The sequence below is a fragment of the Pipistrellus hanaki genome (genome assembly GCF_964339955.1).
Source record: "Pipistrellus hanaki genome assembly, chromosome: 11".
Classification (NCBI taxonomy): domain Eukaryota; kingdom Metazoa; phylum Chordata; class Mammalia; order Chiroptera; family Vespertilionidae; genus Pipistrellus; species Pipistrellus hanaki.
In genome coordinates, this window is record NC_140513.1 from 30,046,096 (window position 1) to 30,069,264 (window position 23,169).

Here is a 23,169-nt window from a genome sequence, read left to right on the forward strand (position 1 = left end):
TGAACATGTAGCCGAAACCGGTTTGCTCAGTGGATAGAGCGCCGGCCTGCGGACTGAAAGGTCCCAGGTTTGATTCCAGTCAAGGGCATGCTCATTGGTTGTGGGCTCATCCCCGGTAGGGGGTGTGCAGGAGGCAGCTGGTCGATGTTTCTCTCTCATCGATGTTTCTAGCTCTCTGTCCCTCTCTCTTCCTCTCTGTAAAAAATAAATAAAATGTATTGTTAAAAAAATTGAACATGTATGGACGAGGACAATGGCGGGGGGGGGAGTTAGACCATGGTGGGGGGCGGGCGGGAACTGGTGGAGGGGAGCTATGGGGAGAAAAAGAGGAACAACTGTAATAACCTGAACAATAAAGACTTAAAAAAAACAAAACAAAACAAAACAAAAAACCTGTTGTACATCTACACAGGAAGGAAGTGCCCTAACTGGTTTGGCTCAGTGGATACAAAGGTCTCAGGTTTGATTTCCGTCAGGGGCATGTACCTTGGTTGCAGGCACATCCACAATGGGAGGTGTGCAGGAGGCAGCTGATTGATGTTTCTCTCCCATTGATGTTTTTAACTCTATTCCTTTCCCTTCCTCTCTATAAAAAAATCAATAAAATGTTTTAAATTAAAAGGAAGGAACTATCATTTGCAATAGCATTGATGGTCCTGGAGAGCATTATGCTAAGCAAAATAAGCCAGTCAGAAAAAGATAAATATCACATCATCTCACTAATTTGTGCAATATAATGAACAATGTAAACTAGTTAACAAAAACAAATCTAGAGACAGAGGAGCATCGATCAGATGCTCAAATCTCAGAGGGATGATAGGGGAGGATGGAGGTAAAGGGGAGAGACCAACCAAAGGGCTTGTATACCTTCATGTAAGCCTAACCAATGGTCACAGACACTAGTGGGGTGAGGGCATGAGTTGGTATGGGGATGGGAGTTAATGGGGTGATAAGGACACATGTAATACCTTAATTTAAAAAAAAAAAGTAAAAATATTTATACAATAAAGTCATTAGTCCCTCCCTATCTTGTACTTTGAACGGACCTTTTATCCACATCTGATTTTGAATCATCATGCATCGGTCATTTGGAAAATATTTATTTACCGAGTTATGCAGACCTTGCAGATGTTGACACATTTCATTATACAATATAAAAAAAAACCACATTCATTACTATCACCACTTATTTCAACAGCATTCTTTAAGTATTAGAAGCTGTCCTCATGCTCGCAATAGCAGAAATGTTTTCCAAAAATTGTAATTTTTGCATGAAACCAGAGTTTGTTTCCCTTGAAAATGATGGTTTTTGTTTTTGAGAAAATGTCTACTATGTACCCAAGTGTGAATAACTATTGTTTGTCTAACTTTATCTCTTTGTGCTCCCCGCCCCCCCCAATGAGTAAAGACTTTCACTTCACTTCATTTGCTATTTGCTGCCACCTCTGCTATTTGCAGCTTTTCCTCCACTTTTCAACTTTCTTGTCTCTTGTTACTTTTTTATTTCACTCAGAAAGCCCAAATTTTTATAAAGATCAGCTAATCAGAGTGGTTCAGGTTGGCAAATCAACCAAACACAGTGTATAGGGCCTTTTTTTTTTTTTTTTTTTTTTTTTTTTAGTATTTAATTCTCTGCTGTGTTTGTTGCTTACTATTCAAAAGTGTTTACCAATCAGAACAGTTCTTGATCCTTGTGAACACCAGAAGTCTTTGGATAAATGAGGTTTTACTGTACCAATAAGGTAATTGTGATTTGTAGTTGTGATTTTGGTCAATGTACAATTCATTTTTTATCATTATTTATACACATACTGAGGATCTCTATTTTTTAAATTCTCATCTTTCTTCTACAAAGAATGAAAAAATCATAGAACAACAACTTCTGGATCACCTGAGTGGAGAACCAACAAAACTTAACTTGTCAATGACTTCTTCAGCTAAGGAAATTTGTGGAGATGGCCCAGATGCCAGGATACCAGAAAAGAGACCATATACTGTACCGTTTGATGCTCGTTTGGGACGTTATATTTATATCCCAGAAAGATCAGATGCCAGGAAGGTAAAGTCTAAACAATAATCTCTTACATTTAAGATCTTAAAAATATTATATGTAATAAAATATCACAGTGTATTTGTACAGTCTCAGCACGTAGTTTGGTTTCTGTTTGGTTTTAATAGACTTGTGTATATTCTCTTACGTTTAATCATATAATGTTTTTTAATAAAAAATAGGACAATAGTTATATTTAAAAAGAATATTTGAAGGTAATATCTACATTCATCAAGGAGAAAAAGCTATCCTTTGCCATCATATTTTTAGTCATGATTAATAAGTCTGATATCTTCATGAATTTTTTTTTTCTTTAACCACACCAAGTTAAGATGAGTTTGGAGGGTATTTATTTTTATTTATTTGGTTTGTCTTACTGTTTTCAAAATGACATTTATGTATTACTCAATCTTGCCAAGATGACACTTCAAGATTGTATGAAGATCTGTATGAACTTTTAAAAAATATATTTTTTAATTTTAGAGAGGAAGAGAGAGGGAGGGAAAGATAGATCAATGATGAGAGAAAATCATTGATGGGCTGCCTCCTACTGAGGATCAAGCCCACAACTCGGCATAAGCCTTGACCGTGAATCAAACTGTGACCTCCTGGTTCATATAGGTCAATGCTCAACCACAGAGCAACATCAGCTGGGCTGAACTTTTGTTTTTTTAATTATGAATATGTGTGTAGTAAATATATACACACACATTTCTCTTAAAAAAATCAAGTTATCTCTACATGGAAAAGACTAGCAGACTCATGAATTTGGCTTCTGTTATTTTTATGGAGATGATTTGTTTGAGATCTATGTGATTATAGTCAAAAAGATAAGAAATATGCTAGGTGTCATAGACTTTGCAATCAGGTAGATTTGGGGTGAACACCAGCTCTATTGCATAGGCATGCATATGACTAAACCTGTGGGATCCCCAGGTTCCTTATATGTCAGAATGGTATGTGTGGAGGATTTACAAACTCTGAAATTGCCTAGTACAGTGGTTGGCAAACTCATTCATCAACAAAGCCAAATATCAACAGTACAATGATTGAAATTTCTTTTGAGAGCCAAATTTTTAAAACTTTAACTTCTTCTAATGTCACTTCTTCAAAATAGATTCGCCCAGACCATGGTATTTTATGGAAGAGCCACACTCAATGGGCCAAAGAGCCGCATGTGGCTCGTGAGCCACAGTTTGCCGACCACAGGCCTACTACATTGTGTCCTCAATAGATGTCCATGGTGCCTTCACTGCCCAATAGATATAATGCCTTCACTATATCCCAGGTTCACTACCTCAGAGTGATTAAGACAGACATGTTATTCTCTCTGGTTTTCAATCTTGAGTAATTGAATTAAAAAGTGAAATCATTGTTATTATTAATTTCAGTTTTACTTTGTAGAATCATCAACATTTTCCTTATGGTTGAATATATAGTTCCTTTTTATAAAACATTTAGGGAGAAAGGTAAATTCATATAATTCACACTGTCTGTTATTTCAGTTTAATACTTACATATTAAGTCATCTATATTTATTTTTCTGTTTTTTTAAAAATATATTTTACTGATTTTTTTACAGAGAGAAAGGGAGAGAGATAGAGAGCTAGAAACATCGATGAGAGAGAAACATTGACCAGCTGCTTCCTGCACATCCCCTACTAGGGATGTGTCCGTAACCAAGGTACATAGCCTTGACCGGAATCGAACCTGGGACCTTTCAGTCCGCAGACCTACGCTCTATCCACTGAGCCAAATCTGTTTAGACTAATTTTCTGTTTTTTTATATTGGTTAGTTATGTGAAAGTATTTCTGGTTCTATTTATTTTTTAAAAATAACATTTGGGTTTTTTGTTTTTTGTTTTTTTGTTATTACAGAAGTTACACATACTTATTCTCCCCCGCTCTTGGTCTCTGTTTTTTATTTTATTTTATTTATCTATTTTTAAAATATATTTTTATGGATTTGAGAGAGAGAAGAAGAGAGAGGGATAGAGAGATAGAAACATCGATGAGAGAGTGACACTGATTATCTGCCTTCTGCATGTGCCCTGATTGGGAATTAAATCAGTGACCTCATAGTTCATGCATTGACCCTCAACCATTGCTAGGGGCACAAATAGTATACAGGTAAATAAAAGAAAAGTACTGATATTATGTACTAAATTAATATGAAAAAAAAGAAAAAATTATTTGTCTCAATAAATACCAAAAATTGATCTGATGAAATGCAAAATTGAATCTTGACTTAAAATATAATAGAGATTTCTAACTTTTTAAATATTAAAATATGATATAATTAAAACCAAAAGCTAATGTTATACATACTAAAAAGGCACTTTGGAAAAAAATAAATTAGAAAGGTGGTCACAGTTGTTCGGTTTAGTATAAAAACACAAATGCTGATGAAAACCTACCGTAATTCATTGATTATAAGATTTAAACTATCACATTTTATCATCATTGGTGGCAGGATAGCTTTATGGTTGATGGTTTGACAGTTTTTTATGTCATAATTTGAAAGTTATTTTTCCCTTCTTGGTGCTATAAAAATAATGGTGTTGCTGGCATTTTAGATTTGATGAAATGTGGTATCATGAAAAGGAAATAAGGCGAATATGTATATAATACCACTTTCAGTATTTGATGTAATCATATACTAAGAAAACCAACTGGAATATTCTTAAGAGATATATTTAAAAACCTTCTGGAATATCCAGATTCACAAAAAAAGAATACTTGTAAAATTGCAATTTTTTTCCCCCTGAAGGCATTACATTTAAATTTTTTAAAAATATATTTTATTGATATATATATATTTTTTCATCAATACAAAAGTTTATTTAACAAAAGTTCATTGTGAAAATGGACTCTATATTGTAGGAAAACGGGTGCTGTGGAGAGGGGATATGTGGAAGCAATTGATTTCTCTGGTAACTACAGCCATTCTTCATACTTGTTCCAAGGCTTCTAACATGATGATACTATTTCCTCGGATTACCACCATCCCAATATTGTTCTGTTGCCCACCCGTTGCCATCTCCACACATTCATCTATCACAAGATTCATAAAGGGATCAAATCCCCGTAATATTCCTTGGACATGTCTGCCACCATTTAATTTCAATGATAACTTCTTGTCCATAAATTTTTTTAGCTCGGGAGGGTGAGCTTTGCTCATGGTGTCCAAGCGAGCTCACAGACATTTTCAAACGGAATTCGCTGATATTTTTATTTTTTATTTTTTATTTTTTTACAGAGAAAAAGGGAGAGGGATAGAGCTGGAAACATCGATGAGAGAATCATTGACCAGCTGCCTCCTGTACACCCCCTACTGGGGATGTGCTCACAACCAATGTACATGCCCTGACTGGAATAGAACCTGGGACCTTTTAGTCTGCAGACTGACGCTCTATCCACTGAGTCAAACTGGTTTGGGCTAAATTTTTTAATTTTATTGATTTTGTTCTATAAAAATATATTTATTGATTTTTAATAGAGAGGAAGGGATAGGGATGGGGAATTAGAAACATCGATGAGAGAGAAACATCAGTCAGCTGCCTTCTGCACACTCCCCACTGGGGATATGCCCACAACCAAGGTGCATGCCCTTGACCAGAATCAAACCTGGCACCCTTGAGTCCACAGGCCGATGCTCTATCCACTGAGCCAAACCAGTTAGGGCTATTTTATTGATTTTAGAGAAAGAAAGAAGGGGGAGAAAGAAACATCGGTTTGTTGTTCCCCTTATTTATGTATCATTAGTTGTTCTTGTATGTTTCTTTTTTTCTTTTTTCTTTTTTTAAATAATGTGCCCCATTTGTTTTTAAATATATTTTATTAATTTTTTACAGAGAGGAAGGGAGAGAGAGAGAGAGCTAAAAATGTGGATGAGAGAGAAACATCGACCAGCTGCCTCTCTTGCACACCCTCTACCGGGGATGTGCCTGCAACCAACGTACATTCTCCTGACCGGAATCGAACCTGGGACCTTAGTCCACAGACCTGACTCTCTACCACTGAGCCAAACTGGTTTCGGCTGTTTTTTTTTTTTTTTTTTTAATTTTTTATTTATTTTATTGTTCAGATTATTACAATTGTTCCTCTTTCTTCCCCCCATAACTCCCCTCCACCAGGTTTCTACCACACCCCCTGCCTTTACCCCCCACCCCACTGTCCTCATCCATAGGTGTAAGATTTTTGTCTAGTCTCTTCCTGCACCTCCATCATCCCTTTCCCCCCAAGAATTGTCAGTCCACTCCCTTTCTATGCCCCTGATTCTATTATATTCACCAATTTATTCTGTTCATCAGATTTTTTATTCATTTGATTTTTAGATTCACTTGTTGATAGATATGTATTTCTTGTTCATAATTTTTATCTTAACCTTTTTTTCTTCCTCTTCTTAAAGAATACCTTTCAGCACTTCATATAATACTGGTTTGGCAGTGATGAACTCTTTTAGCTTTTTTCTTATCTGTGAAACCCTTTATCTGACTTTCGATTCTAAATGATACCTTTGCTGGGTAGAGTAATCTTGGTTGTAGGCTCTTGCTATTCATCACTTTGAATATTTTAGCCACTTCCTTCTGGCATGCATAGTTTCTGTTAAGAAATCAGCTGACAATCATATGGACGCTCCCTTGTAGGTAACTAACTGTTTTTCTCTTGCTGCTTTTAATATTTTCTCTTTGTCTTTTGCTCTTGGCATTTTAATTATGATGTGTTGTGGTGTGGTCCTCTTTGGATTCCTCTTGTTTGGGGTTCTGTGCACTTCCTGGACTTGTAAGTCTATTTCTTTCACCAGGTGGGGAAATTTTCTGTCATTATTTCTTCAAATAGGTTTTCAGTATCTTGCTTTCTCTCTTCTTCTGGCACCCCCATAATTCGGATGCTGGTATGCTTGAAGTTGTCCCAGAGGCTCCTTACACTATCTTCCTATTTTTAGATTCTTTTTTCTTCTTGGTTTTCTGGTTGGATGTTTTTGCTTCTTTGTATTTCAAATCCTTGACTTGATTCTTGTGATCCTCTAGTCTTCTGTTGGATCTCTGTATATTATTTTTTATTTCAGTCAGTGTATGTTTAATTTCTAGTTGGTCCTTTTTTATATCCTCGAGGATCTCACTAAATTTATCAGCCTTTTCTAGAAAATTTTAGAAAGACTTTATAACTGTTTTGAACTCTATATCCAGTCCTTTGCTTTCCTCCATTTCTTTAATTTGTGACCTGCCTGGGGCCATTCATCATTGGCTACAAAGTGATCTGCCTATGGCTGTTACTTGTGGTGAACTTGGATTTGCCCAGGCAAGGCCATGTTATGAACCAAGGCCAGCTGCTGCTAGTGCCATGCCTGGAACCAGTGAGAAGTACAGGGCTTGCTGAGGCCAGATGCTGCTTGTTTGAGAGATTTTAGGAAAATCTGAAACATGGACCAAGACAGATTATTTGTATGGAAAAGCCACTGGGAACAGCTTGGGTGGGTCTGAAAGTTGGGTGGCCATGGCCCCAGAGAATCACCAAGGTGGGGCAAAACAGTGTCTTTCAAGCTGCTGCTCTAGTGCTTGAGCTAAGAGGGGTTAAGTATGAGGGAGTCTTTGTGTGGTCTATTTAAGAGGAACTGCTTGGGACTCTAGCAGCCCTTCATCTCACTCAGCCTCACTATCTGCTGGTTTTTTCAGCTAGAAGTTATGGGGACTTCTCTTCCTGGCATGGAACATTAGGATGGGAGGACTGGGATCTTGGCTTCTTAAGGGAGACCTCTGCAGCCAAGATATCCCTCCCAATTTTTATCCACCAAAGGTGGATATGGGACTAACCTATTCTGCATCTCCACCCCATCTCCTAGACTTGATGTAGCTTCTTTAATTCCCTAATTAAGGCCTTCTATTCGGCCAGATTTCAAGAGGTTCTGAATGATGGTTGTTCTGTAGTTATTTGTAATTTTGAGGTGGCTGTGGGAGGAGGTGAGTATTGCTGCCATCTTGACTGACGGCCTCATGTTATAATACTTACAATAATTTATAGTAACAAATTGCATGTATCCTGTAAAGGTTTTATTTTTACCTTTTTTGAGAAATTACCCTGAGATTCGGTTACAAAGAGGTGGTGAAGATTAATATTTGGTAACAAAATATAAAAAATTATAAATGCAATTTCTAATTCATTATTGTTGTTTTTCAAGCTCATTAAGGTACATTGTCAATAGAAGCATGCTATAATATAGAAAGTTCTCAGGCCAGCTCATGAACATTTAACTATCCTATGAGACATATTAAGTATGTCACTTAGAGTACTAACTCAGTATGCCTAACCACCACATGTAAAGTGTGAGTAAATACATTTGGATTTTCAAATTGGGAATATTTTGACTTAGCAGTGGAGTGGTGACGGCTCTGGATTTTGTCATTTGGTAGATTTGGATTGGAGGGGGATGTTGACCCTGAGCAGCAATACTGTAATTCTCCAAGTGTTCAACACTGGGAAGGTTGGTGTGGTGTAAAACAGTTGCCTCCTATTGCACTATGTATGGGCTTTGCATTCATTCGGAAGTACCTATGCTATGATATTTTTAGTCTTTGCTTTCATAAAAATTAGTCCAAATAGTATTCAAAAGAATTTTCTATGAAGCTGTAGTTGAAGATAGAAGAACTTTTTAGAAGAAGAGCTATGTAGATTCTGAAAGAAGCATGTGCTCATGAAGCACAATAGTCTTGTGCAATGAAACTTGATATTTAAGACATTTTGAGTAAGATAAAAATAGACATTTAAAAAATCATCTTTTGTTGTTGTTGGGTGGGGGAATTACTTGTAAGGTCTACACAAGTCCTTCTATGTACTCTCTGGATCGAGTAGTGGCTGGATTTCGAACACGAAGTCAAATCCTGCTGGGTCACATAGAAGAACAAGATGAAGTCCTCCACTGCCAATTTTCTGATAACAGTGATGATGAAGAATCAGAAGGCCAAGAGAAATCTGAAATTAGGTATGTTAAATATAGACTAGTTTAATAAACACATAATTTTATGATGCAATAAATATATACAGATTTTTTTTCATTAAAATGTATCTTTTCTATTGAAATAACAGTAGGTAGTTTTTGATAAATGTGCTGTCAACTAATGCATTATGAAACCAGTGTTTAAACACAGTCATCAGTCTTAAATTAAAAAATAATTTTGCTTTTAGAACTTATATATTTATTGGATATTAATTTTCAGGGAGAATATTTTTTAATTTCCTGATTTTGCTACCACAGTGGCAACAGATATAAGGCCCAACATGGATGGGAATGTTAGTAAAATTCTGTTTATCTTATACGGTATAATTAATAATTCTTTTAACATTATAGTCACTTTTTGGCGAAACTAATTTGAGGGCAGATTAGCAAACACTAACAGACAAGTTACCTTTGATCCTGATCTTTGTTTTTTTAGACATAAAAATCACTCATGGATTCAGAAGCCAGGCTCTGTTTGTTCTCTTATTGAATTGAATGATATTCATGATCAAACACAAAAGTCAAGTTTGGGGAATGAAGGTACACAGACTTTAAGTAATTTATATCTAATGTTTATAAGACACGTCTCTTTCTCTTCAGTCAATAATTTAAGAAGCATCTAGGAATTCTCAATGATGGAACTTGGTAGGAGTGTTTTCCTCGTTGGTAGAACTTTCTGTATGTTCTGTTCTCTACTTCTAATTTTTTCATTCATTTTACTCCTTAAAAAGTTTTTTCCCACCAAACAATTCTGGATAGAGTTACAGGCTAAATCTCTCAGAAGGAGGATTTTACACACAAGCCCAAGTTGCTATGCACTGTACTCTTGACTACTTTAAAATGTATCTTACGTAATTTACTAGGTGTCTGCTTTCCTGCTTCATTGGCACACATGCTTACCATTGGAGCCAAATATCTGCAGGTGCTTATAATATTCTAATACACATTATTTGGTGCATAACAGTTTAAAATGTTTATGTTCCCAAAATTATAGTAGGAAATTTTAACTAGTTTATATTGGCCTATGAGTGCTTAAAGCACAAAAAGTAAGAGTACAGAGAATATAAGTAACATGACAGATAAGCCCTATGCTATTAAAATAGTCTTTTTAAAGTGGTTCTGCATAAATATTTAACAAAAACTTACCTATATGTCACAAATAAATCTTAAGTAAATTAAAAAATGTGTAAGAAATATAGATGAGTACTAGTCAAATTGCCATTCTTGAACTGTTTGTTACTGATCTACAACCAAGAAAAAAACTATGCCAGAATGTAAATCAGTGTACTAGCTCCTTCACTGAGGAAGACTCCTTATGAAAAGAAAGATAAGCTGAACTTAATCTTTAATGGTGACATAGTTTATTTATGTTCTAGTGCAGCGTTTTTCAACCGCTGTTCTGCGGCACACTAGTGATGTTGCCTGGTGTGCCGTAGGTGCAGACAAGACAAGAATTTTATAATTTTTCACTATTTTGTTTACTTAATATTTCATAATAAAGTAATTATAAAATACTTTCTTTGTGTTTATTTGATTCCTATTCAAGAGAATTACTTTATATATAGTCAATATAGGCACAGAGTTAAATTTTTTAACATTTTCTAATGGTGGTGTGACTCGTGATTTTTTTCATGAAACAAGTGTGCCTTTGCCCATAAAAGGTTGAAAAACACTGTTCTAGTGTAAGATAAGAACAAACAGTGTCTGGCCCACATTCTAGTAGTCTGGTATAGACTAGATCTTTTATTACCAGATGACTAAAAGTAATAGGAAAAATTCACTATACCCACCTGGAGATTTTATACCTTTCTTAAATAACTCAAGTAAAAAACTCAAATTGCAGAATATTTAAGGGAAATGAAAAACTATCAGAACTGTATGGGATACAACGAAAGCATATAAAAAGACTCTTACTGTAAACTAGAAAACTAAAATCCCAATTTCCATGTATTTTTTCCTTTCCTGTTTCTGTCCCTTCCTCTGCTATCTCTAGACATCTTCCGTATTCACTTTTCTTCTTTTAGTTCCATTTCTGTTGAATATTTTATAAGGAGATAGTTTTATTTTCCAATTTTGTTTCTTTTATTTTAAAGATTTAAAGATTGAATGTCTTCAGGAGAGTCAAGAGTTGAATTTGCAAAAACTAAAGCATTCAGAACTCATACTTACTGAAGCTAAACAAAAAATAAGAGAACTTACAATTAACATCAATATGAAAGAAGATCTGATTAAAGAATTAGTGAAAACAGGTAATAATAGCCTAGGAACCAGCTAATATAAGAAAGAAAAGTTTCTAAAATTATTTCTGATGTGTAACATTTACTTTAGTTTTTGATGCTCAGGACACTCCACTGTAGTTTGGCATTTGGTATAACAAGGTGTGTTTGGAAGCCATTATGTGGAGATTAGTTATTAAAAGAACTTTGTTATACTGGGATTCATCTATGAATTTTTCTAGCCAGTGTGCTTTCTGTGCTGTGATAAAACTCTGTGGCACTTCCATTTCAAAGAAATGTTATCCTAGGCATTTGGAAATATGTCTGGGATGTTTTTCTAATTCGTTTTAATAATAATTTATTTTCAATTATTAATCAATTTTTGGATAGTTCATTTTTAACAGTAATCATAAACTTTATATTTTAAATGTTAATTTTTTAATTTTTTTTATTAAGGTATTATATGTGTACATATAAATGTAGTTAATTTTTATTTCTCTAAAGATATAAGGAGTTATTCTTAAGAGCTGTTCTCTTGAGCAAGCCAAGCTTTTACCTCTGACTTTTAGTTTCAAATTTCTGCCAGGTTGGTTGTATGTGCCACACCTTCTCCTCACCCTCAGCTACATTAAAATTGCCCTAAAAGTATGTCTCATGCTTTTTGTACCCTCTCCTTCCCCAAATATACTCAAAGTATGAGCTTTGACTACTTAGAAATTCAGTTAAGAATTAGAGGAATAAGAGACACTAGTGTTTCTTTTCCCCAATTCCAATGAAAAACAACTCTCTGGTCACATATAGGGGAATTGAAGGAAATATTATCTTTCTTTTCTTTAAGCCCCTGGCTATACTCACACCCAAATTACAAGAATTATGATAGGCTGAAACCAGTTTGGCTCAGTGGATAGAGCGTTGGCTTGCAGACTGAAAGGTCTCAGGTTCTATTCTGGTCAAGGGCATGTACCTTGGTTGCGGGCACATCCCCAGTAGGAGGTGTGCAAGAGGCAACTGGTCAATGTTTCTCTCTCATCAACGTTTCTAGCTCTCTGTCCCTCTCCCTTTCTCTCTGTGAAAAATCAATAAAATATATTAAAAAAAAAAAAAAAAAAAGGAATTATGACGGGTCCCAACTCCTCTGCCCTTTTTTCTACTTCCCCCCTTTTCTTGCAAACTTGCTTTCTGGCTGATCGTCCTCCTTTCTAAACCGCCTCACCCTGCTCCTGTCCCAAAGCATTTTCTTCCTTATTCCTGGCGACCTCTATGCTGTGCATCACCCCAGCTCCAGTCTCCCCAATGTCTAATTGAGTTTGAATATCTTCCTTCCTCACAGACAGGATCACTGCCAGTAAAACTCTCTTAGGAGTATCCAAGAACTGGTTTAGGGGATTAAATAGCTTCTTTGTCTCCAAGATTTCAGGGTACTGCTGTGATAGTTGAGGATATTTACCCTTCAGGCTATCACACCATGGGGTATCGCATCCTGGATGACTTAGTATAGAGGACACCTGAACTTACACAGAGAAGGTCCTCTTCTTACTCGTTAGAACCACAGACAGTTGCGAGCTTTCCAAAGGACCATAGGGATGGTGACTAGCAAGAGGGTCAATGTGTGCTTACTTTTCAAAGGTGCCTCTATGATTTCTCCTGAATAGCAACTACTTCAGATAATAATAATTATACTGTATTTCATCAACTCTGATACATATTTTTTACATTTTAATATCTCTAAAATCAGGATGTATGTCATAATCATTGGCATCTTAACACATTGTCATGTCATTGGTTAATTGGCACTGTGCCTTTTTTTTTAGTTTATAAAATATTGTTGTGTTGAATACTTTATAGGGCCTTAGATTCACTAAAATATAGTAGTTGTATGTATTTTAAAGTTAGTCAAATTATCACAGAGTTGCAGAGCCAGTACATTTAATTCAAGAACTCCTTTTTATGAAAATATTAAGAGATTTTCAGTATAATAGTATGAGAAACTGTCCCTGGAAATTATTCATTCCAGGACCTCTGGTCTCTTACTTAACACTGCCATGAGTTTGCTAATCTAATTTAGGGACAGTTGACTCTTCAAAACCAAGTTTTTAGGTTTAGTAGCTGAGCTTAGAATGAAAAGAGATATGGAAATATCTTACTCTGTTTTTCTCTGTGTTCTAAATATTTGTAAGAGAAGCATTGAATGATAGAAACGTCAATGAAGAGAGAGAATCATTGATTGGCTGCCTCCCGCATGCCGCACCCGGGGTCGAGCCTGCAAGTTGGGCATGTGCCCTGATGGAATCAAAACATGTCCTCCTAGTTCATATGTTGACATTCAACCACTGAGTCATGGCGACCAGGCCCAGCTGTCTTTTTGAGAGTAAAGCATTTTTTGTCCTATGTGTTTTTGCCAACGAATAGAGCATTGAAATTAAAGGGTCCCAAGTTAGATTCTGGTCAAGGGCACATACCTCGGTTGCAGGTTCCTGGGCCCTGGTGGGAGTATGCGGGAGGCAACCAATCAATGTATCTCTCTCATAATGGTGTTTCTCTCTTGTCTCTCCCCCTCCATCCCACTCTCTATAAAAAGCAATGGAAAAAATATCCTTGGATGTGGATTAAAAAAAAAAAAGAGTAGAGCATTTTTATGTTTTTGATGTTTTACTTAGTTTTTTAAAAATATATATAATTTATAATTGTTGTTATTATTATTTTGGTGAAGGTAATGATGCCAAGTCTGTAAGCAAACAGTATTCTCTGAAAGTAACAAAATTTGCCCACGAAGCAGAACAGGCAAAAGTGGAATTAATTGAGACAGAAAAGCAGCTACAGGAACTGGAAAACAAAGATCTGTCTGATGTTGCTTTGAAAGTAAAATTACAGAGGGAGTTCCGTAAAAAGATGGATGCCGCAAAGCTGAAAATCCAGGTAATTTAAAAATGTAATTGAGAAAACCTTTTTAAAGCTTTCTGCTTTTGAGGATTCTTGTACCTAGTTATGAAAAAAATAGGACTCAGTTTTTAATAGCAAGAGAAACTGGAATACAACTTTTCTTTTCCAGAGCATTGGTAGGTTTACATAATTTCCATCTAGGTAAAATATTTCTGCATTCAAGAAATAGATTATTTTAATCTTTTCTAAAAAACCATAGGGTAAGAAATAAATATAACACAGAAATAATGTCATTTTTGGAAGGACATGCAGTTTTAGAAATTTCTGTGCCTTTGACATATGGGTGCACAACTGTTGGGGGAGGGCATGAGGAAGATGATGAGGATGGTGGTGGGGGTGAGGAGGAGCATGATAGTTACCAGTTAAGTGTCTATAAGCTGCCATATACATCCTGGGTATTTTGTATGCATCACTTATTCATTATTTAATCCATTGAAGTGGGTATTTTTTACCCTATTTTATAAAAGAGCAAGCTGAAATTTAGAAAGGTGAAAAAACTATTTAAGGGTCACATAGTTATAACAATACCGTCTTTCAGTATTCTAACATATACCATTTTAAATATTGAAATACACTTTTTTGTTTTGTTTTGGTATTATGAAGTTGTTTCAGTTCATAAAACAAATTTTTAAATTGAAAAACCCTGAAATTTGTATTCTTTGTGGTATTATATATGTAGCTATATGCTGCATTAATATTTTGATGCTAATTGGTACACTTGAGCATCTGTGGAATAAATGCAAAAGGTAGTGATATCCTTTCTCAGGGTGTTTTTTTTTTTATGTCTTATTGATTTGAGAGAGAGGAAGAGGAGAACAAGAGAAACATTACTGTGAGAGAGAAACATGGATTGGTTGCCTCCTGCACACCCCTACTGGGGATCAAGCCCAAAACCTGGGCAGGTGCCCTGACCAGGAATTGAACCAGTGACCTCTTGGTGCATATTTGACGCTAAACTACTGAGCCACACCGGCTGGGCCCTATCTCACTTTTAAATAAGATTTTCAGTACTTATAGTGGTATGAAAAGACATTAAATTCTAGTAGCATCATTTTGCAGCAGTTTTGCAATTACTGTCAAAATTAAATATAAGTTCAGGTTTGTATTATTTTAATATTTACCATGTACATGTTAAAATTTTAAATTACAATATCATTAATAAAAAGCAAAGATAATAATTTTGTTCTGTTTGGGTGTCAGCATCAGGGAGACTCATCATCCTTTATATCTAGTGGAAATTATGGTAGTTTCCCAATTGTAAAAGTAAAAATGTAAAAAACAGTTGTGAATTTATATTAAAAAAAAAAAAAAAAAATCTATGCAAAATGCTTATCCTTGCCATAGAATTGAAAGTTTTATGTTTATTTGAAGTTTATGAGAAATACAATTTTTTCATTTTGAAATATTCCATATGATCCCAGGTCTTACAGAAGAAGCAACAAAATAGTAAGAAGTTGGCATCACTTTCAATCCAAAATGAGAAACGTGCTAATGAATTAGAGCAGAGTGTAGATCACATGAAATATCAAAAGGTACAGCTGCAAAAGAGACTTCGAGAAGAAAATGAAAAAAGGAAGCTATTGGATTCAGAAATTCAGCGGGATCAACAAAAAATCAAAGTAATATTGTCATACTTTCCTGCTAAATATGAAATGGCTCAGAGCTAAGGAAGCCAAGGTCTTGATTTTATTTGTGAGATATCTCATCTTGGCCTCTCCTTGGCTACTGTCCTCATTCTCTTTAAAGCTTTGTTCACCTACAGTAAAGACTATTTATTGAATTCTGAGTACTGTCTTGAAGGCTTTGACTTCATAAAAGAAAGTTCAGTGATACCGTTTCTTAACTGTAGTTTTGACTGTCAAAAACATATAAAGCCAACTTTCTAAATAACATCTGACATTTGAATAGGATTTCCCATTTTCAAAGTGCTTTGAAATGCATTGTTCATGTGGTGGCATGGAAAAAGTACAAAGTAAAATGGTACTATTTCATTCATAGTGAGCAGAAAAGTGATCAAACCTGTACGTCCAGCAGTTTTTATAGAGTGGAGTAAACTAGTGGTGTGGTGTCAGCCTGGGCTCTCGAGCCAGGCCAGCAGAGTTAGTTTAAATCCCAGCTCTCTCAGTTCCTAGCTAGATCATTCATTGAGAAAATCACTTACCCTCTGTGAGTCTGTTTATTCATATCAATAATAGCCTTAATCATTCTTGCCTCACAGAACTCTTTTGAAGAAAGAGGAGGATGATCACCATCATAATAACAATAACAAACATTTATTTAGCACTGCATACCAGTCTCTTCTCTTGAAACATTAAGCCAAACCCACAGCTTAGAACATAATTGGAGATTTCCTAGATATTAATTTTTGAATATATTCTCAAACCTTTAAAAAAAATCATAGAATTTAGTGAGAGAAGTGAACTTAAAAAGTATTTAAGCCAAGCTACTAATTCTTTTTTTAAACAGCTTTATTGATATATACTTCACATACCATACAATTCACCCATTTAAAGTAGACAGTAAATGGGATTTTATATATTACAATTAATTTTATAAGTTGTAAAAGATATATAACATGAAATATGTCCTTTTAAACATGCTCAGTTCTACAGTTCAATGGCATTAATTACATTCATAATGTTGTACAACCATCACTATTTCCAAAACTTTTAGCATAATTCAAGATTTATCCACATTATAGTATGTATCAGAACCTCATTCCTTTTTTTTTTTTTTTTTTTTTTTTAATATATCATATTGATTTTTTACAGAGAGGAAGGGAGAGGGATAGAGAGTTAGAAACATCGATCAGCTGCCTCCTGCACACCCCCTACTGGGGATGTGCCCGCAACCAAGGCACATGCCCTTGACCAAAATCGAACCTGGGACCTTTCAGTCCCCAGGCCGAAGCTCTATCCACTGAGCCAAACCGGTTTCGGCAGACCTAATTCCTTTTTAAGGCTGAGTAATATTCCATTGTATTCATATACCACATTTTATTTTTCCATTCATTTGTTGTTAGATGTTGGGTTGTTTTCACCTTTGGCTATTGTGAATAATGCTGTGATAAACACTGGCATATAAGTAATTAAGTCCTTGCTTTCAATTTCTTTGGAATTGAAATATCTAGGAGTAGAATTGCAGGGTCATATGTTTACATTTTTGAGGAAGCACTAACTATTTTCAGTAAATGCAGCATTAGTTTACATTCTCACCAGGATGTACAAGGGTTCTAATTTCTCTACATCTTTGCCAACACTTGTTTTCTGTGTGTGTGTTTGTGTGTGTGTATTTTGTTACATACATTCAAGTATGTCTGAAGTGATATTTCATTGTGGTTTTTATTTGCACTTCTCAAATGACTAATGATGTTGAGCATTTTTTCATGTGCTTATTGGTCATTTGTATACCTTCTTTAGAGAAATGTCTATTCAGGTTCTTTGTCTACTTTTTTTGGTTCCTATTCCAACCTGTTTTTATTTTAATTTTTAATTGAATTTATTGGGGTGATATTGGTTAATAAAATTAGGGTGAAAAGGGTGAAGGGAGTAAGACAAAACAAAACTTCTCAGACACAGATAACAGCGTGGTGATTATAATAAGAGAAGGGGGTGAAGGGCGGTAGGAAAGAGTAAAGGAGAAATAAATGGTGATGGAAGGAGACTTTGTCTACTTTTTAATTAGATTGTTTATCTTTTGTTGTTGAGTTATAGGAGTTCTTTATATACTAGTAGTCTAGACATTAAACTCTATCAGATACCTGACTTCTAATATTTTATCCCATTCTATAGGTTGTCTTTAAACTTTGTTGATAATACTCATCAATGCAGCAATGTTTTTAATATTTATGAAATCCAATTTATTTTTTCTTTTGTAACTTGTGCTTTGGGTGTCATATCTAACAATCCATTGCCAAATCTAAGATTGTGAAGACTTACCCCTGTAGGTTTTTAAAAGAAATTTATGGCTTTAGCTCTTATATTTGATAGGTCATTGATCTATATTTAGTTAATTTTTTTATATAGTGTGAAATAGAGGTTCAATTTCATTCTTTTGGATGTGGAAATCCAATTGTCCTAGAAACGTCTTTTGAAGAGACTGTTCTTTCCCCAGTGAGTGGACTTTATACCCTGGTCAAAAATCAATTGGCTATAGATTTATGGACTTATTTCTAAACTCTCAATTCTATTCTGTTTGTGTACATATCTGTCCTTATGCCAGATTACTGTGGCTTTGTAATATTTTGAAGTTGGGTAGTAAGTTCTTTCCTTTGTTGTTCTTTTCAAGATTGTTTTGGCTATTTGAGGCCTCTAGCAATTCTGTATGAATTTAAGGATCAACTTTTCCATTTTTGCAAAAAAGCCATTGGAAAATTTTGATATGGATTACTTTGAATCTGTAGATTTCTTAGTATAGTATTGACATCATGACAATATAATATCTTCCTATCCATGAGCATTTATTTAAATCTTTAATTTCTTTCAGCAAGGTTTTATAATTTTCAGTATAGTAGTCTTTTACTTCCCTGGTTAAATTTATTGCCAGGTATTTTATTCTTTTAGGTGTTATTATAAATGGAATTTTTTAAATTTCCTTGAGTTACTCATTCTTAATCATAATGATGATAATTATTATTATTGCAGTAGTTAATATTTATTGAGTATCCTCAGTTAATCTACACTAAGCACTTATTTGCTTTAACATATTTAATTCTTCTTCTATATTTCCAACATTTTTTTTCTTCTAGAATCCTTTAAACACCTTAGATTTTATTCATCCTAAATTATCCTTCTGTCTTATACTACTCTCTCTTCCTTCATAACCAAACTTCTTAGAAAAGTTTACTGTATTTGTTTTCTCCGCTTCCATTCATTCTCTTATTCTCTCTAGTCTGGTTTTTGGCTCTCAGCTTTACCATCAATTTCAAAGTTCTCAGTTTACTTCTGCTCTTTGTCACTAAAATCCTTGTCTTAACTAGTTAACTGCCACACATTCAAAGACGCTTTTATCTTGCTTGCATCTATAGATGCTTATTTTGTACAAAGGGTTACCACCACCTCAGTTGTATCTAGCACAGTTCACTACTCCCTCCATCTTGAAATATTTCCCTCTTTGCTTTTGTGAAATTATTCTCTCCTTGTTTTTTCTCTGATTGATTTCTTATTGTCTGTCTTGACTAGCTTATCCTACACTATTAGTCCTTTACATATGGGAATTCTTCAAGGCTCTAGCCTGTGCCCTCATCTTCTATATTCTATCCTGGATGACCTAATTTTTTTCCATGGCTGCAGTTAAATTCTGACAACTTCCAAATTTAATCCTTGATCCCAGGTTTGCACTCTGAGACCTAGATTCATATCTGACTATTGATATCTTCATTAGGTTATCCTATAGATAAATTTATGATCTTCCTTAATAATCTCCTTATTTTCCCCACTCACTGCTTACTTCATGGAGGAGAAAATAGAGTTTTCTAATATGCTTTATATGATATCTCAATCTGTTTAGTTGGGTAAGCTAGAAATTTGATGGTTATCCTTAACTCTATCCTCTCCCTTATCACCCATATCCAATGAATCACTAAATCCTGTAGATTATATCTTTTAAATATCTTGAATTTGTTCAGTTCTCATTTCTACTGCCAGTAACCTAGTCTTTTTGTTACAGTCCTTCTTCCAATGTAAGGATCAGACTTGCCTGTCATTCTTTAATGGTCTTTCCGTCTCAGCTTCTCATCCATCCCTCATAGGCCCTGGCTAAACGAATAAGACACAAAATTCTCTAAATCTATGCTTAGGGAAAAGAAAAAACTGTGGTCAGGGTGCATAGTATGCTGAAGTGTAACTCTATCTGTAACTTAAGCTTTTTATGTTGTTATGTAGGACAATTTTGTTTCTTTAGTCATATTTTGCATGTTAGGGAAATGACCATTTAAGGGGGAGAATAAGTATTCCAGAAAAAGGAACAGGGTGCCCCAAAGAAATATTGAAATTTGTCCTACTTTATGCACAAATAGAAAACCTGCTCACAGTCCTAAAGCCCCTCTTGCCCTCTTTTTAGAGCTAATACTTCTTTGTCCATTTTCCATTCAACTAAGCCATTTCCAGAAAATATTATGATTTCTGCATGGGTTCTCCTTAGAACAGCAATTCTTAACTGAAGTCCATGGATGAGCTATAAAGAAAAGATGTGGGAACTCCTGGAATTGTGGGCCATAGTGATCTTGGGCTATTTACTCGTTTAAGAACCATTTTCCTCATCTATAAAATGTAGTTTATAACAATCCTTGGCAATAGGATTATTCTGAGGATAAAGTGGTGTCCTTAAGTGGATATAAAAAGGCTAGCACAATGCCAGGAATTACAATTGAAATAAAGGCAATAATGTCTATTGTGATATGCAGAAGAGGGAATTAGACCTACTGCAGTATTCTTTTAAAGCATATGTGGAAGGACAGAAATAGTAGAGTTAACTTCAAGAATAAGGTACCTTTACTTAAGCATCCTGAAGTTGCTGTGACTATGACAGGAGCCAAACTATAACTATGAACTAGATCTAGGGAAGCATGAAAAATTGGTGGGTAGTAAGTATAATTCACTCATAATGCATGCAGAGAACATTTATTTAGTTTATAGCAGACTTGCATTCTTTGCGACACCCCCTGTCCCGCCCAGTCCATGTCATGATAATTGCTGGAAACATGAGAACTAACCAAATGTCCAGTCTGTTTAAACCTTTTCTGTGAATTTAAACATTTCCTTTAAATAATTCTTAGCTCTCTTGAATAAGAATATTTATTTATTTATTTATTTATTTATTTATTTAAAAAATATATTTTATTGATTTTGTACAAAGAGGAAGGGAGAGAGATAGAGAGCTAGAAACATCGATGAGAGAGAGAGTCATCGACCAGCTGCCTCTTGCACTCCCCCTACTGGGGATATGCCCGCAACCAAGGTACATGCCCTTGACCGGAATCGAACCCGGGACCTTTCAGTCCCCAAGCTGACGCTCTATCCATTGAGCCAAACCGGTCTCGGCTTGAATAAGAATATTTAGACTTTTAGCCTCTTCCAGCCTGTGCTTCTCTCCCTAAGATGGAATCCAATGTATGTGGTGATTGGATGTGTACCTTTTCATTGCATCCTATGGAGGAGGTGGCCCCCTGAGTTTCATTTGTTCTTTGGATGTAACTGACTGGAATCTGCTCTCCCTTGTCAACCTTTCCCTGCTGGCCCCTGATGATGAAACTCACGGCTTGTATGACTCAAAGTCTGGTCTTGCTTTCATCTTAGCATGGAGGTGCTTTGACTTCATCTCTTTTCCTAGTGGCATTATAAATCCCTATTGAGCCTAGGTCTTCCACCTAGCCTGCTAACCTTGTGGTCTGTCCTCATCTTCATTTTGCAAGTCAATTCTCCATGATAACTGACCCCCGTTAGCTCCCACTACAGGGTGCTTGTCACCTGAGGCTGAGGGGTTCAATTAGTCTGTTCCTGATTATACCTTGCTCTTTCAGCAAGGCTGGGCAATCCATGTGGGAGTGGGGCCTCTGCCCTCTACATTCTCTCTCCTTCTACCCTCAGTGATACCTTCACTTATCACCCCCTTTCTGAGCCAAAACTTAAGAGAGGAAAATGGGGACACCCATCTTTTTTTTTTTTTTTTTTTTTAAATCCTCACTCAAGGGTATTTCCCCCCCATTGATTTTAGGGAGAGTGGAAGGGAGGGGGAGAGACAGAAAGAAAAACTGATGTGAGGGGAGACAAATCGATTGGTTGCCTACCCCACACACCCAGACCAGGGCTGGGGATCGAGCCTGCAACCGAGGTGTGTGCCTTTGACAAGAATCGAACCCGAGATCCATAAGTCTGTGGGCCAACATTCTAACCACTAAGCCAAACCAGCTAGGTTAAGACACACATCTTTCTTACTGTCTCTTTTCTCCTTTATGCTGTTCCTAGGGCTAGTAAATGGTAAACTTCCTTTTTACTTTCTTTATATCAGTACTTCTGAAATTACCTGTAGAAAAGGTACAACTTTTATTTTATTATTAATATATCATAGCCCAATATATCTATATTTTTAATGCTCACATAAGGATATTTTCCCATTGATTTTTAGAGAGAGTGGAAGAGAGAGAAAGACAGAGTGAAATATTGATGTGAGATAAACACATCGATTAGTTGCCTCCTGCACACTGCCTGACCAGGGCCTGAGCTCAGTACAACCATTGTATGTACCCTTGACCAGAATCAAACCGATGCTCTATGCACTGAGCCAAACCAACTAGTGCCAGCCCAATACTTTTTAAAAACATGAGCTATTTTAATAAAAATTAAAATATATTATAAAAGTCCATCTTTTAATCATTATATTCAATAGACATAAAATTATTTTGTCAAATTGCTATGAATTTCTAAACACACTCAATGTCTATACTTCTCTATCATGTTCCATGGAGATAGTCTGTGGACTAGCCCCCTTTGATTGGCAACCTCCTTTCTGATTCCTGCTAAGCTATAGTGGTGGCAGAGCATCTTCTCTAAACCTGAAGAGCACTGTGAGCAATGGGCCTCTCTGATGTGACCCTTAAGATGTGGATGGAAACTAAATGAAAATACCCTTCACAGGACCATGATCCGTTTTGCAAAATCTGATTTTTGAATGCCAGAAATTGACTGCTACTTTTTACATTTCTATTATCATAAATCCTATAATATATCCCATGACAGATGAGTGCCTTGGATGTATTAACTGAGGGTAATGAGTTCAGAAGGCACAAGAAAAAGCACATTTATAGTTTTTCAGACTTGTCCATGTTACACTAATTTGTAGCATTGGGAAAGAATGAAACACACACACACAACAACAACAACCCTTAGTTTTGTTAGTAAAACTTGATTTTTTTGCTGTAAGATTTTATTGCTTCACTGAGAGACTAATGTTATTTTCAAATGGCTCCG

At 35.5% G+C, this 23,169-nt stretch overlaps 2 protein-coding genes across 5 annotated transcripts in view; one reads left to right on the forward strand and one right to left on the reverse strand.

The window, feature by feature from the left end:
• KIF27 (kinesin family member 27) overlaps positions 1-23,169 on the forward strand; it is a 79,630-nt gene that overhangs the window by 30,971 nt on the left and 25,490 nt on the right. For 3 of the 4 annotated variants that reach the window (XM_084899371.1, XM_084899372.1, XM_084899373.1), the window contains 6 exons: positions 1,856-2,059; positions 8,863-9,032; positions 9,484-9,587; positions 11,141-11,296; positions 13,974-14,179; positions 15,625-15,822. In XM_084899371.1, the coding sequence (XP_084755497.1) occupies positions 1,856-2,059; positions 8,863-9,032; positions 9,484-9,587; positions 11,141-11,296; positions 13,974-14,179; positions 15,625-15,822 (1,038 nt within the window). Of the gene's footprint in view, positions 1-1,685; positions 1,743-1,855; positions 2,060-8,862; positions 9,033-9,483; positions 9,588-11,140; positions 11,297-13,973; positions 14,180-15,624; positions 15,823-23,169 lie in introns of those variants that run through there. The other variant, XM_084899374.1, reaches the window with a different exon arrangement.
• Positions 4,897-5,287, reverse strand: LOC311630420 (small nuclear ribonucleoprotein G-like). Its single transcript, XM_084899375.1, has one exon. It carries the CDS (start codon positions 5,229-5,231, stop codon positions 5,001-5,003), a length of 231 nt encoding a protein of 76 aa, XP_084755501.1. The 5' UTR covers positions 5,232-5,287; the 3' UTR covers positions 4,897-5,000.